This window comes from Salvelinus sp. IW2-2015, linkage group LG19 (assembly GCF_002910315.2).
Source record: "Salvelinus sp. IW2-2015 linkage group LG19, ASM291031v2, whole genome shotgun sequence".
Taxonomy (NCBI): domain Eukaryota; kingdom Metazoa; phylum Chordata; class Actinopteri; order Salmoniformes; family Salmonidae; genus Salvelinus; species Salvelinus sp. IW2-2015.
In genome coordinates, this window is record NC_036859.1 from 13,105,763 (window position 1) to 13,120,905 (window position 15,143).

General features: G+C 45.0%; 1 protein-coding gene across 1 annotated transcript in view; it reads right to left on the reverse strand.

The window, feature by feature from the left end:
- LOC111979597 (obscurin-like) overlaps positions 1–13,796 on the reverse strand; it is a 19,039-nt gene extending 5,243 nt beyond the window's left edge. The window contains exons 1-10 of the mRNA XM_024147682.2: positions 12,707–13,796; positions 7,287–7,556; positions 6,641–6,901; positions 6,117–6,422; positions 5,629–5,895; positions 5,257–5,363; positions 4,862–5,030; positions 3,829–4,101; positions 3,343–3,621; positions 2,008–2,222 (exon numbers count right to left, since the gene is read on the reverse strand). Of these exons, the coding sequence (XP_024003450.2) occupies positions 2,008–2,222; positions 3,343–3,621; positions 3,829–4,101; positions 4,862–5,030; positions 5,257–5,363; positions 5,629–5,895; positions 6,117–6,422; positions 6,641–6,901; positions 7,287–7,556; positions 12,707–13,796 (3,237 nt within the window). The remainder of the gene's footprint in view (positions 1–2,007; positions 2,223–3,342; positions 3,622–3,828; positions 4,102–4,861; positions 5,031–5,256; positions 5,364–5,628; positions 5,896–6,116; positions 6,423–6,640; positions 6,902–7,286; positions 7,557–12,706) is intronic.
- Positions 13,797–15,143: the final 1,347 nt, after the last annotated feature.

A 15,143-nucleotide genomic window follows, 5' to 3' on the forward strand; every position in this document is an offset into this window, starting at 1 on the left:
GAAACAACCACTTTACAATAGTGCATCTAACTCTTTAAGGGGGGGGGGGGGGGGGGGTTAGAAGGATTACTTTATCCTATCCTAGATATTCCTTAAAGAGGTGGGATTTGAGGTGTCTCCGGAAGGTGGTGATTGACTCCGCTGACCTGGCGTCGTGAGGGAGTTTGTTCCACCATTGGGGTGCCAGAGCAGCGAACAGTTTTGACTGGCTGAGCGGGAACTGTACTTCCTCAGAGGTAGGGAGGCGAGCAGGCCAGAGGTGGATGAACGCAGTGCCCTTGTTTGGGTGTAGGGCCTGATCAGAGCCTGAAGGTACGAGGTGCCGTTCCCTCACAGCTCCGTAGGCAAGCACCATGGTCTTGTAGCGGATGCGAGTTTCAACTGGAAGCCAGTGGAGAGAGCGGAGGAGCGGGGTGACGTGAGAACTTGGAAGGTTGAACACCAGACGGGCTGCGGCGTTCTGATGAGTTGTAGGGGTTTAATGGCACAGGCAGGGACCAGCCAACAGCGAGTTGCAGTAATCCAGACAGGAGATGACAAGTGCCTGGATTAGGACCTGCGCCGCTTCCTGTGTGAGGCAGGTCGTGTACTCTGCGAATGTTGTAGAGCATGAACCTACAGGAACGGGTCACCGCCTTGATGTTAGTTGAGAACGACAGGGTGTTGTCCAGGATCCAGCCAAGGTTCTTAGCCCTCTGGGAGGAGGACACAATGGAGTTGTCAACCGTGATGGCGAGTCATGAACGGGCAGTCCTTCCCCGGGAGGAAGAGCAGCTCCGTCTTGCCGAGGTTCAGCTTGAGGTGGTGATCCATCATCCACACTGATATGTCTGCCAGACATGCAGAGATGCGATTCGCACCTGTTATCAGAAGGGGAAAGGAGAAGATTAATTGTGTGTCGTCTGCATAGCAATGATAGGAGAGACCATGTGAGGATATGACAGAGCCAAGTGACTTGGTGTTATAGCGAGAATAGGAGAGGGCCTAGAACAGAGCCCTGGGGACACCAGTGGTGAGAGCACGTGGTGCGGAGACAGATTCTCGCCACCACCTGGTAGAGCGACCTGTCAGGTAGGACGCAATCCAAGCGTGGGCCGCACCGGAGATGCCCAACTCGGAGAGGGTGGAAAGAGGATCTGATGGTTCACAGTATCAAAGGCAGCCGATAGGTCTAGAAGGATGAGAGCAGAGGAGAGAGAGTTAGCTTTAGCAGTGCGGAGCGCCTCCGTGACACAGAAAGAGCAGTCTCAGTTGAATGACTAGTCTTGAAACCTGACTGATTTGGATCAAGAAGGTCATTCTGAGAGAAGATAGCAGGAGAGCTGGCCAAGGACGGCACGTTCAAGAGTTTTGGAGAAAAAGAAAGAAGGGATACTGGTCTGTAGTTGTTGACATCGAGGGGATCGATGTGTAGGTTTTTCAGAAGGGTGCAACTCTCGCTCTCTTGAAGACGGAAGGGACGTAGCCAGCGGTCAAGGATGAGTTGATGAGCGAGGTGAGGTAAGGGAGAAGGTCTCCGGAAATGGTCTGGAGAAGAGAGGAGGGGATAGGGTCAAGCGGGTTAGGTTGTTGGGCGGCGGCCGTCACAAGACGCGAGATTCATCTGATGGAGAGAGGGGGGAAAGAGGTCAGAAGCACGCGGGTACGCAGTGTGAGCAGAAACAGCGGTGTCGTTTGACTTAGCAAACGAGGACGGATGTCGTCGACCTTCTTTTCAAATGGTTGACGAAGTCATCCGCAGAGAGGGAGGAGGGGGGGGGAAGGAGGATTCAGGGGAGGAGAAGTGGCAAAGAGCTTCCTAGGGTTAGAGGCAGATGCTTGGAATTTAGAGTGGTAGAAAGTGGCTTTAGCAGCTTCTACCCATCTATCCCATGTAGAGATATGCTTCCTGTATTTTTGTGTTCCATCCTAAATGAAAGGGTTTCTAATATTACTGCCATTCATGATTTTCCTTAGAACCAACTGCCTCTACAACAAGGAGTCTGTACAGAAGGAGGTGAAAGCTACTCTCTCACAGAAAGCCACTCTGAGCTGTGAGGTGTCTGGATACCAGACAGACATGGAGACGGTCTTACTGGAAGTCAGCAGCTTGCCATCCTTGTACCATTTCACCTCTGTCTTGGTATCAGACACCTCACAGCTCAGAGTGGCTTGCTGTGAGAGAGTAGCTTTCACCTCCTTCTGTACAGACTCCTTGTTGTAGAAGGCAGACTGTTGGGTTTCTAAGGGAATAATCATGGAGAGGCAAAGTTGCATCACAAGGGTTTAAACACTAAAAACATGACCTTTCGACTCTGGACATCTGTCTCTCTCTCTTTCTCTCCCTTCCCGGAGGACCTGAGCCCTAGGACCATGCCTCAGGACTACCTAACCTGATGACTCCTTGCAGTCCCGTTACCCAGTCCACCTGGTCGTGCTGCTGATCCAGTTTCTGCTGTTTTGCCTATGGCTATGGCACCCTGACCTGTTCACTGGATGTGCTACCTTGTCACAGACCTGCTGTTTTTTTTACCCTCTCCCTCTCTCCCTTCCTGTCTATCACATCTGCTGTCTCAATCTCTGAATGCTTGGCTATGAAAAGCCAACTGACATTTACTCCTGAGGTGCTGACCTGTTGCACCCTCTACAACCACTGTGATTAATATTTGACCCTGCTGGTCATCTATGAACGTTTGAACAACTTGAATAACGATCTGGGCTTAGTGGCCATGTACTCTTATAATCTCCACCTGGTACAACCAGAAGAGGACTGGCCACCCCTCAGAGCCTGGTTCCACTCTAAGTTTCTTCCTAGGTTCCTGCCTTTCTAGGGAATCTTTCCTAGCCACTGTGCTTCTATGTACGTCTAAATTGCTTGCTGTTTCGGGATTTAGGCTGGGTATCTGTATAAGCACTTTGTGACATCTGGTGATGTAAAAAGGGCTTTATAAATACATTTGATTGATTGATTGATTGATTGACATGGGTAGCATTGACTGATAGTTAAGCATGCCAACCACCGACAACTCTAATATTTCAGAGACAGACACAGCGCACCATTGAGGTGTCCTGAGAAGCCATGATATTCACCCAATGAAACAACTTCAAAGCCAAAATCTACAAGCCATGTTTTATCTGATAAGCTCACCGATTTCATTCTCAATTATAACATATTGAAATTAACAAAACAACCATACATTTCTAAGATAACGAGCAGAGCGGAAGCAATTCAAAAGTTGTTCATTTTCCAAACCATCTCCAAGGACTGAGAGGGAAAATGTTTTACATTTGAATGACTCGCACATGGACAACCACTCCAGCAACCCTTTGTCAAAAGCAGACAATAGACAGTCAGAATATTACCTGAAACATGTATTTTAAAGACCAGCTTCTCTGCTCTAGCCTCACAGGTGTAATCTCCAGCATCCTTCTTCTCAATTTTGTCTACTATCAACAGACGACTCCTGCCCTTTGTCTCCGTGGAGACTGTCTCACTGGAAGTCAGCAGCTTGCCATCCTTGTACCATTTCACCTCTGTCTTGGGGTCAGACACCTCACAGCTCAGAGTGGCTTTCTGGGAGAGAGTAACTTTCACCTCCTTCTGTACAGCGTCCTTGTTGGAGAAGACAGCCTGTTGGGCTTCTGTGGGAACAATCATAGAACGGCACAGTAAAATCAGGAACCTTTATTTTAGAGTTGAACACTAAAAACAGGAACAATATTTGCATAGGCAGTCTGGGATTCTGAAGGGCCAATGGTTTTTGTAGATTTGCCTAGGTTATTAAAGAAACTGAAATGCAATGATATTATTTGTCCAGTGTGCTCGACAGACATTCCCTTCTCTCTTACCTTTTATCTTGACCTGGAATGTGACTTTGTCCTCGACTGTCTCGCAGGAGTAGTGTCCCTCGTCACTCTTCTTGACATTCTTGACGACCAGTCTCCTCTGTGTCCCTTTGGAGACGATGGTGGTTCTTTGGTCCTCAGTGACCAATGTCTGATCCTTCCTCCACACCACCACCCCGCTTGCAGACGACACCTCACAGTTCAACTCAAGGTCCCCGCTGAGGGCAGGCGCCACCCCCATGGGACCCCTGGGCTTGTTCAGGAACTTGGCTTCATCTGGAAGAGAAACAGGGATGGGATTTGTCATCAAGAACAAAAACTTGAATTGTCCACTTTTTTTATTCATAAAAATGTGGCAGCAATCCATTGAAACCTTAAAGTTATWATTAAATGTTAACAAAGGACCATATGGAATTGAATATGAAAAAAATTWATGCAATGACAGAATTATCTGTGATGATTTATTCGCTTTTTCAAATAATGGATTATTCTATTATAATCAAACAGTTACATTTCATACACCATCATATGATAAGTGGGTGTCTGCCTGTGCGTGGTTGGAAGATGGGGGACGGTACCAGTGACACATTGGACTTTATTACAGGATGACAGAGAGCTCTTTTCCATGCTAGACGGCTCACTACCACCTGGTGTTAGCTGTCACAGCCCAGTYTGTCCCTGTGTGTCACGTGGYGTGAGAGGGGCTTTCTGTAGKCAATGTAGGTTAGAGGTTCCATTTGATACACTGTGTCACTTTAAGACTCGGGGTCTGACTAACCCACTGGATTTAGATKTATTTTATTTTATTTAAATTAAAAATTTAAAACGGTGTTCAGTGAAAGTATATGCTGTTCCTGCAACTCTAATGAAAGGATATGGGGATCTGAGGTACCAGGTTTCCACTTTCCACCGGGTGCCAACAAGTTATTAATAAGTTGTATACATGTACTCATTGCAGTGGTTTCTTCTTTCTAGCATGACAGATTACTACAGSAGTTGAGGTGAATCTTTTTTCTTGATCTTTCGACTGTTGTACCTTTTAGAGAAAGCTGCAGGGACATTCGGTCTTCATTTAAGACACACTCATAGATTCCCGTGTCCTCTTCGGTGACGTTGTGCACCATCAGGGTCCTCTTGCGGTCGGTGCTTATGCACTCATACTTCTTGCCCATCTTCAGCTCCCGTCCATTCTTCATCCAGACCACCTACAGAGKTAGAGGAAACGTTCAAATTCRGCTGAACACAACCCACATAAGAGTCAGCGTAACACATTCATTAACACAGTGAATTGAATCAGAACAATTCTAAAGAGTTACATTATTTTGGTATTTATTACACTACCCCTTTTAAGTTTCCTAACCCTAACAGACCAATAAAGCATTACTTTGCGCATTCATTCATTCAGTCATCTGGACTTTTCCCACTACACACCTGAGCATCATAATCGGACACCTCTGTGGTCAGCTGGGCGGAGGACTGGGCGCTGCAGGTCACCACCTCAGTGTGAGCGGACTTACTGGTGAACCGGATAGCTGGAGCTACAAATAGAGGTTTCACCTGTAGCTGTTGTTTGTGTAAAATCTAATGGAACGATGAGGACTGTCTACCAACAGAAAACACCTGAGGGACTGAAGTTAGGAACTGAGGTTCCTAACTGCTTATATAGCATGAATACAAAAGGACTCATAAAGACACTGTATATAGAGCATCTATAAAGGCAAGTCTAAGCATCAATCTAATGAAGACATGCACATTCAACCCACAGATCTTATTCTTGGCATTGCTCTCTATTCCAGTGCTTACCCTTCACGTGGAGTATACAAGTGCTCTCGGAGCCACCGCCCACAAATTTGACCACTGCTCCATTCATCTCCATCAAGACAGTTCGGATCGTCAGCGTATGTGTGGTCTTTTGGCGTGTGATGAGGTAGTCAGCCCCACTCCGCAGGAGGCGGCCGTTGATAGACCAGGAGCCAGAGCACACGGCAGACAGGTCCACGGAGAGGGAGGCCTCCTCGCCTGAGATGGCTGTGCTGTTCATCAGGCCTGTCTTCAGCTCTGCAGAGGGCTCTGGAAGAAACGGTCAAATAAATCACGTCAATATGCTTTATTCAAAAGCAGCATGCTGGGGTTTTACTGAAGTGATAAACTCTGGAGAGGGCGTGGTTTATAGGATGTATTGTCTCACAGCTAGGGGTTTCGTGTTTATTATTCGTATTGTTAAGCCAGAGACGGAGAGAAATAAATGACACATGGGGGAGTAATAATAATGAGATGTTTCTCTGTCTCACCGAGGTAGAAGGTCCCAGGCACCTCCATGTATTGGCTCTGGCCGTAGTCGTTGACTGCGGAGATGCGGAACTGGTAGCTGGCCTCCTCTGTGATATTCTGGATCGTGATCTCAGTAAAGGGGCTGACCTCCATGCCATTGCACCTCTGCCAGGTCTGGGCACCCACCTTCCTCCTCTCTACCATGTACCCTTTGATGGGCACGGGGCGGTCACTGTCTGGGGGGGACCAGTGGAGGGTGATGGACGAGTCGGTCTTGTTACGCACCACCACGTCGATAGGGGGATCTGGAGGGTGCTTTCTGGCAGCTGCGGAGGGAGATGTAGTTTGATTAGGCTTATGTATGTATGATACATCCTGAGATAATTCTAAGTGATATGATGCATCTGCAGATGTACATAACATAAGAGTTAACCTTTGTGATGGGATTATTCAAAAGTGTACTCTAATTTAGGATTCCCTTATTTAGTGTCGTGATAGGAAAAGGGCTTTGAGTCTGTGTTCTAGGTCTATGTCTGKAGCTCACCCGCGACAGAGAATCGTGTGGAGGTCTTGCAGTCTCCAGCCACAAAGGCCACCTCTCCTGAGTCGTCGGCCTGGCAGTGGTTGATGGTTAGCGTGTACTGTCTGAGGGTGCAGGCAATGGATATCCGTGTGTCCGGCTTCAGACGCTCGCCGTTGCGTGTCCAGTAGGCGTCAGAATTGGGGTGCTCCAGCTCAACGCAGAAGATCACTGTATCACTCCCCGACACTACAGTCCTCCTGGGAAGCTTCTTAGTGATGTTCCCTGGAAGTGACAAGCACAGGGGTCACCAAAGGGCAGGTGTAGTGTGGTCTGCAACGCTGCAGCACTAACACTGTGTAAACTGAATACCAAGGTTATTGTCCCCTGGAGAGGTCATAAATGAAATTGGATACCCCCTTTGCACCGTTAAATATTTTGACAGTATTTTGACAGTATCGTTTGACAGTAATATGCAGTAATGCCTATTCCTTGACGAAACTGCATAACATGTCGTTGTAAACTAAAGCAGTGTTAACTTCTGTCTTACATGTTTCCCATCAAAGTATATGTAGGAATGATCTCAAGGTTGATGATGTTGCCTTATCTGTTAATGGATGCATCAGAAGGTTGTCAGAAGACTAGAGAGACAAGAAAATGGCTCTCGTACCCAGCACAGTGAGCTCGGCTACGGTGCGGCTCCCCTCCTTCATCTCGCAGATGTAGACGGCATCATCATTAGTGGTGACATTGCGGATGGTGAGGCGACGCATGGTCCCCTCCTCTTCCATGCAGTACTTGGAGCTGTCCTCCAGACGTGTCTCCTCCATGAACCAGCTGGCCTGGCTAGCCGAAACGGGCACCTCACACAGCAGCATGGCCGTCATCTTCTCCTGGACCTCCACATCCTGCAGCTTCCTCCTGAACGGCACCTTGGGCTCTGAGGATCATGGGAAGAGCGCAGAATAATACTCAAAAGGTGAGGAAAATTATGCATATTGGTAGATACTGTTGGGGTAGGTTCCTTGTTCGTTGTCAATCATTTGCTTATGGGTGAAATCAGCAATCAGACAATATCTTTAAGTAATTCAATCATTAATTTATGAATGTAATTGCAGACAGAAGTTGACAACGGGAACATAGCACGCATGTTTCCGAGTAAGTTCTGCAAAATAGGAAAGGGTCCAAGTTGCTTTAATATGCTTGCAGTCAACCCCTAGTGATGTAACTGCCTACGTCAACACCTTCTACTCATGAGACCAAGCCCATGCATCAGGAGAGACAATAGTTTGAGTGTTTTCTAAGGGCTCAGCAGTAATTTTCCACTCCCCAAGTTGCTTTATAGTGGTATGTCTGACTAGTCTCTTATCTCTTTTACTCCCCTGCAGGGTTCTGTGTCTATGAATCTCTTTTAGCCTTGAGGCGCTTTCTCACAGACACCCTGTTTTGACTGCAATAACTCACACATCCCTCAGACTGTTTCTTATAAGAGTCAGAAACTAGAAAAGAACTGTGGAACAATATTAAACCTTATAATGCATATATATATTGCTAATCTGTAGTCCAGGACCCTATACATGTAGTGGGGGAGGGTCTTATAGCCCTTCCCCTTCTATTAATACAACATAAGCATAATCAATTATTATAATACATCAATCATTTGGTGCAGCCCCTATCATGACCCCAAGGTGAACCCCATCAATACATAAGTCAATTGCTCAAAAAGTCAATCTCTTTTTGTTTTTGCCTATTCAATGAAGGTGTCTTTCTTTGAATACACTGTACCATAGAATGCCTTGGGCTCTGACACAGGAAGATTACAGAAACATTTTCAAAAGGTGAGTGACTCCAGTAATTAAATTAGCTAATGTATCTACAGTATCTCTGAACACTCCATGCACCCCTTTAAACAAGTATGTATACAGTAGTAGAGCTTCAATCACTTATGTATTTCATCTGTAATCCATTAACAACCCAATAATCTCAAACCAACCCACCTCAGGAAAGAAGTGTAAAAACGTGATTTATGACCGTCTATGGGCTCCAATAAATGMCTCAGGGTATAAAAAAACATGTACAATCCTTAGAGAGCAGATTACAGAAACAAAAGGAATCATCTCCATTTAGGCTTAATAACACTGGTGTAAAGTACTTAACTTCTTTGGGACAGGGGGGCAGTATTGAGTAGCTTGGATAAAAAGGTGCCCAGAGTAAACTGCCTGCTACTCTGTCCTAAAAGCTAGAATATGCATATTATTAGTAGATTTGGATAGAAAACACTCTGAAGTTTCTAAAACTGTTTGAATTATTTCTGTGAGTATAACAGAACTGATATGGCAGGCAAAAACCTGAGAAAAAATCCAACCAGGAAGTGGGAAATCTGAGGTTGGTTGTTTTTCAACTCATTCCCTATTGTAGATACAGTGGGGTATTGGTCATGTTGCACTTCCTAAGGCTTCCACTAGATGTCAACAGTCTTCAGAACTTTGTTTGATGCTTCTACTGTGAAGTGGGGCCGAATGAGAGGGGATTGAGTAAGGTCTGCCATGAGCTGAACATGTGTTAGTGATTAATATTATCTCTATTTATGCTTTTTGTGACTCCTCTCTTTGGCTGGAAAAATGGCTGTGTTTTTCTGTGGCTATTTATGCTAACATAATCGTTTTTATGCTAACATAATCGTTTGGTGTGCTTTCGTCGTAAAGCCTTTTTGAAATCTGACACATTGGCTGGATTCACAACAAGTGTATTGTATGTGTRATTTCATGAAAGTTTAATTTTTATAGTAATTTATTTGAATTTGGCGCTCTGCATTTTCACTGGATGTTGGCCATGCCGGACGCTAGCGTCCCACATATCCCAGAAAGGTTTTAAGTAAAAAACAACAACTTTAAAGTACTACTTAAGTAGTTTTTTAGGGTATCTGTACTTTACTTTACAATTTATATTTTTGCCAACTTTTACTTTTACTTCACTACATTCCTAAATAAAATAATGTACTTTTAACTCCATACATTTTCCCTGACACCCAAAAGTACTCGTTACATTTTGACAGGAAAATGATCCAATTCACACACTTATCAAGAGAACATCCCTGGTCATTCCTACTACCTCTGATCTGGTGGATTCACAAAACACGATTGTTTTGTTTGTAAATTAGTGTTGGAGTGTGCCCCTGGCTATCCGTAAAAAAAWAWTAATAATAATTGTGCCGCCTGGTTTGCTTAATATAAGGAATTTTAAATGGTTTATACTTTTACTTTTGATACTTAAGTGCATTTTAGCAATTCCATTTACTTTTGATAAGTAAATTTAAAACCAAAAACTTTTAGACTTTTACTCAAGTAGTATTTTACTGGATGACTTTCACTTTTACTTGAGTCATTTTCTATAATGGTATCTTGAGTGGGTTGAGTCACTGATGTGATTTTCCTGTCCGKGTTGACGCCCCCCCTTGGGTTGTGCCGTGGCGGAGATCTTTGTGGGCTATACTCGGCCTTGTCTCAGGCTAGTAAGTTGGTGGTTGAAGGTATCCCTCTAGTGGTGTGGGGGATGTGCTTTGGCAAAGTGGGTGGAGTTATATCCTGCCTGTTTGGCCCTGTCCGGGGGTATCGTCACCTCCAGTATTTATGCTGCAGTAGTTTATGTGTCGGGAGGCTAGGGTCAGTCTGTTATATCTGGAGTATTTCTCCTGTCTTATCCGGTGTCCTGTGTGAATTTAAGTATGCTCTCTCTAATTCTTTCTTTCTTTCTCTCTCTCTCTCTCGGAGGACCTGAGCCCTAGGACCATGCCTCAGGACTACCTGGCCTAATGACTCCTTGCTGTCCCCAGTCCACCTGGCCGTGCTGCTGCTCCAGTTTCAACTGTTCTGCCTGAGGCTATGGAATCCTGACCTGTTCACCGACGTGCTACCTGTCCCATGATCCTGCTGTTCTCAACTCTCTAGGACAGCAGGAGCGGTAGAGATACTCTGAATGATCAGCTATGAAAAGCCAACTGACATTTACTCCTGAGGTGCTGACCTGTTGCACCCTCGACAACCACTGTGGTTATTATTATTTGACCCTGCTGGTCATCTATGAACATTTGAACATCTTGGCCATGTTCTGTTATAATCTMCACCCGGCACAGCCAGAAGAGGACTGTCCACCCCTCATAACCAGGTTCCTCTCTAGGTTTCTTCCTAGGTTCTGGCCTTTCTAGTGAGTTTTTCCTAGCCACTGTGCTTCTACACCTGCATTGCTTGCTGTTTGGGGGTTTAGGCTGGGTTTCTGTACAGCACTTTGAGATATCAGCTTATGTAAGAAGGGCTTCATAAATAAATTTGATTTGATTTGATATCTTTACTTTTACTCAAGTATGACAATTGAGTACTTTTTCCACCACTGCTTAATAATGCTTTAGTTCTCTAAGATGTAACTGTCTGTTTACTTTATTATGGAATGAGTTTACAAGGCAATTTACAATGGGTTCAAAATAGTGCCTTATGCTTTTGGGGAAATCATATTCACTTACATTTTGGGTAATTCTTTATGTGCTGCTCTCATCTTTACACATATCGTATCATCTAAATGTGTGTGTTTTGAATGTTTGGCTGGGACTTTGACTACTGAGTAGGTTTCTATTATGACCTTTTCCAAAGTTGCTTCTTGCGTCCCAGGGGGGTTATCAAATTATCTGGTATTAATAGGAACACTGGTGCATACAGGGCAGAGGGATACAGCCCTTCTCCTTTGCAAATCCCCCGACAAAATCTTATAAAACAACAACACAACAACAAGGCAGGCATGTCGAGTATCCATTATCTGGCGTCAATTATAACCAGACGCAACCAAATGCCTGCCATGGGCTCTGCACTCGCTGTCAAATTGAGACAGAGATTAACAACCGCCATTGATAATCCATGCTTCAGGCTTGTAGCCAATCAGGGGTGGCTCATGGAAAGTCACCCTAGCTCTGGCGCCTGGGGGTTACAGCGGGCTAATAGCCACTGTGAAATACTCATCACCGGCAGAAAATAGATGAAACACAACACTCCTCCTTCATATCGCTGCCAGCATTCCACCACTTAGTTGCGCAGTTTAAGTATACAGTATGTTGGAGAAAAGTAAAACTGTGCTCAGGTGAACGTTTTAGCTTACTTTGGTTAATTCTGGTAGTGTAGACCAGGGGAGAACGACTGCCCCCGCACATCAAGTCATGAAATTCAAGGCCGACAGCGGTACTGCAAGCATTGTTTGCACAAAACAGGATTCCCCATTATAGTGAATGGGGAAATGGCAATCTTTGTTGTCAATCTAACTCAATGAAAAGGGGCAGAACTGAGCTAGCCTGCAACGCCACTACCTGGGCTAGCTCAAACTGCGCATGTTATGTCTCCATGAGACGCCATCTTAAATGCGCTATTGAGTCTTCACATAGGAATGAATGGTGTCACGTGATCGATGGTTTTGTCCATTCATATATACAGTCATTGGTGTAGACAGACTTGTTGAGATTCATTTCAGAAAGAGCATGACTGAACAACATTATACACTATCTCAAGGGAAACACTCAGTTAACCTCAGATTCCTTTAGCTATCATGTTTATACACTCTTTGAAACCAATGTTTTGAAGTACACAAGCCCAATACAGGGGGACCTTGACATCACAAGAATGACAAACTGTTATGCAGGCTTGCATTGCAGACAGTTATATTTAAAAATATATATATTTATAATATATATACTAGTCCAGTATCAGCAATTCATATAGAGCCATGAGAGTTAATCGAAGGTCATCTCCCTACATGAAAAGCATTGTCATGTCCCTCCATGTGTCATGAATAATTTTATAGAAAAACTACCCTCACTTGTTCCTCAGCAGCCAAGTGATGAACTAGTGATGAACTAAAAATCTGAAGTTTTAAAGCTAATTTCCTGTCATTCAAAAAAATGAAATCATGGCTTATGACGTGTTCATATGCTATCTGGGGKGCCCGACCTCCGGGGGAACCCCAACCACGAGGGCTGCGGGGGGGGGGTGTGCTACACCAGTGAGCATACTGTATATCAAGCTTGTCAAAAGGTTTCAAAAAAGCTCTTCTTACCTTTAACAATCACCAGCACAGCGCTGTAGGTTTGTCCAGCCATATTGGAGGCATTACAGGTGTACAGGCCATTGTCGCTCTGCTTACAGTACAGGATCTTGAGGATGAAATTCTCGGCCTGGTCCTCATACATGATGTGCCTTCGTCCCTCGCCGATGTTCCCCCCATCCTTCCTCCAGATGATATGAGGCTTGGGGTGACCCGTCACGAAGCAGCTGAGCTTGGCATGCTTGCCCTCAGTCACCGTGCAGGTGCGGGTAAAGACGCTTTTGGGTAGCTGGCTGACCAGTGCTGCGCTGCCGTGGGCCAGACCCAGACCGCTCAGCCCGTCTGTGACCGTAGTGGTGGCCGTGGAAGAGGTGGTGGTGGAGTTGTGAGAGGAGCTGCGGGTCTCTGCTGTGCGGTAGATGGAGATCCCTTCTTTACGCTTCTGCATGTGGGAGAGGAGGGAGGTGCTCTTGTCCTGGCCCAGGTGACGGGAGTCCTGGGTGTCTATGACCAAGGTGGCGGCAGAGTTCGAGCGGCCCACTGAGTTCTGGGCGCGGCAGGTATACGTGCCGCTGTCTAGGCTGCGCACGCTCTGGATCCTCAGGGAGCTGCTGTCGCCGTCCGAGGACACCTTGATGCGGTTTGTCTCGGCTAGGTAACGCCCGTCCTTATCCCAGTCAAATGTAGACTCTGGGTAAGCAGCAACCCGGCAGTGGAAGACCACATCGCCCCCCAGGCCAACGCGTACAGAGGTAGGCTTGACCATGAAGACGGGGGCCCTCTCCACCATCTCCTGTGGAAGGCCTACATGAAGGGTTACACATGCGTATGCCTCCCCGACGTTGTTTTTGGCCCGGCACATGTACTGGCCGCTGTCTTCCAGGGTTAGATCGTAGATGGTGAGGCGGTAGACATTACCATCATCCACCGTCTTGAAGCGGCCCCCAGAGGTCAGACGTAGCTTCTCCTTTTCCCAGGTAATCAATAGGGTGGGGTTGCCCACGATGGTGCAGCTTAGAGTGGCATCCTTGCCCACGCACACTGCAAACGCTTTGGGCCGCGTGAGGAATCTGGGGGCCCCTCCAAACAGGTTCTGGTCCATTACTGGTTCCTAGATTACCAAGGAAATAATGCCATTTAGAATAGAAACACACAATTGAAAGGAATCAATACATGAGTATAGAATATAGAAGTATAGAATAATATATCCAGTAAGTGAGGGTAATATAGATACACTTATAGAAGAATACTAAGATATATCAAGATCATGAGGCAAAAAAAGCAAGATGTCCTTCTATTGTTGTTGTCAATAATTTAAATCACTTGCCTCTTGAACTACAATGTCACACATGTATGACACTACACAACCTCTAGTGTCTCATCCTTCTCATGCCTGACACTAATGCCTAACATGATCATGTAATAACACTACACCAGGAAGTAATAACTTGAAGGTTTGGAAAACCTTGTTCTCACATAGAGGCATAATGTGTTTGAGTGGGCCACTATGGAGTGAATTGTTTGCTGCAAATTGAGATAGTTTTCATAGGAACTTGGAAGAATGTGTTAACATGTCTCACACATGGCTCAGATATTTTTAGTGAAGTCTGTCTGCCATGGAAGTCAACAAAATGTAAGATATGCATTGATGACTGATAACTACGGTTCAAAAAGGACATACTAATTCAAAAAAACATTATCTCGTTATGTTGAGATCCCAACTTATTCATCTCACGACATAACAAAAGTTGTTTTTTCTAGATCACAAGATAGTTTTCTCACGATCACGGCATAACAAATGTTGTTTTGTTGAGATCACGAGATAAACTCTGTAAATAGGAGTGGACGCATTGATGATAGATGGACTGTATGGCTGGGGGGTGGCAAAGCCCACAGTGGATCAGCGCATATGTTTTTATTGATTGCTACACTAAAGGATGGTGCATTTCATGCTAACATCATACTTTAATTTCGGTTTGGAGCTCATTATCAGTTTATAAGTTAGAATGTTAGCAAACTGAATGTCCCTGACCTTGAGCTAAGTAAGAGCTCTTGGGGCATCTAATCCATCTGAAATGCATTCCAGATGACTACCTCATGAAGCTGGTTGAGAGGTTGCCAAGATTGTGCAAAACTGTCATCTAGGCAAAAGGTGGCTAGTTTGAATAATCTCATATATAAAATATGCTTTGATTTGTTTAACACTTTTTTGGTTACTACATGATTCCGTATGTGTTATTTCATAGTTTTGATGTCTTCACTATTATTCTACAATGTAGAAAATAGTAAACATTACAAATAAAACTTGAATTAGTAGGTATGTCCAAACTTTGACTGGTACTGTATATATATTATATATATTTGTTTAGCTAAACACATGTGGCTCAAAACAGGTGGGGCTCTGCCATATCAGTTATGCAAGCTAACAACCAGCATAGATAACAGATTA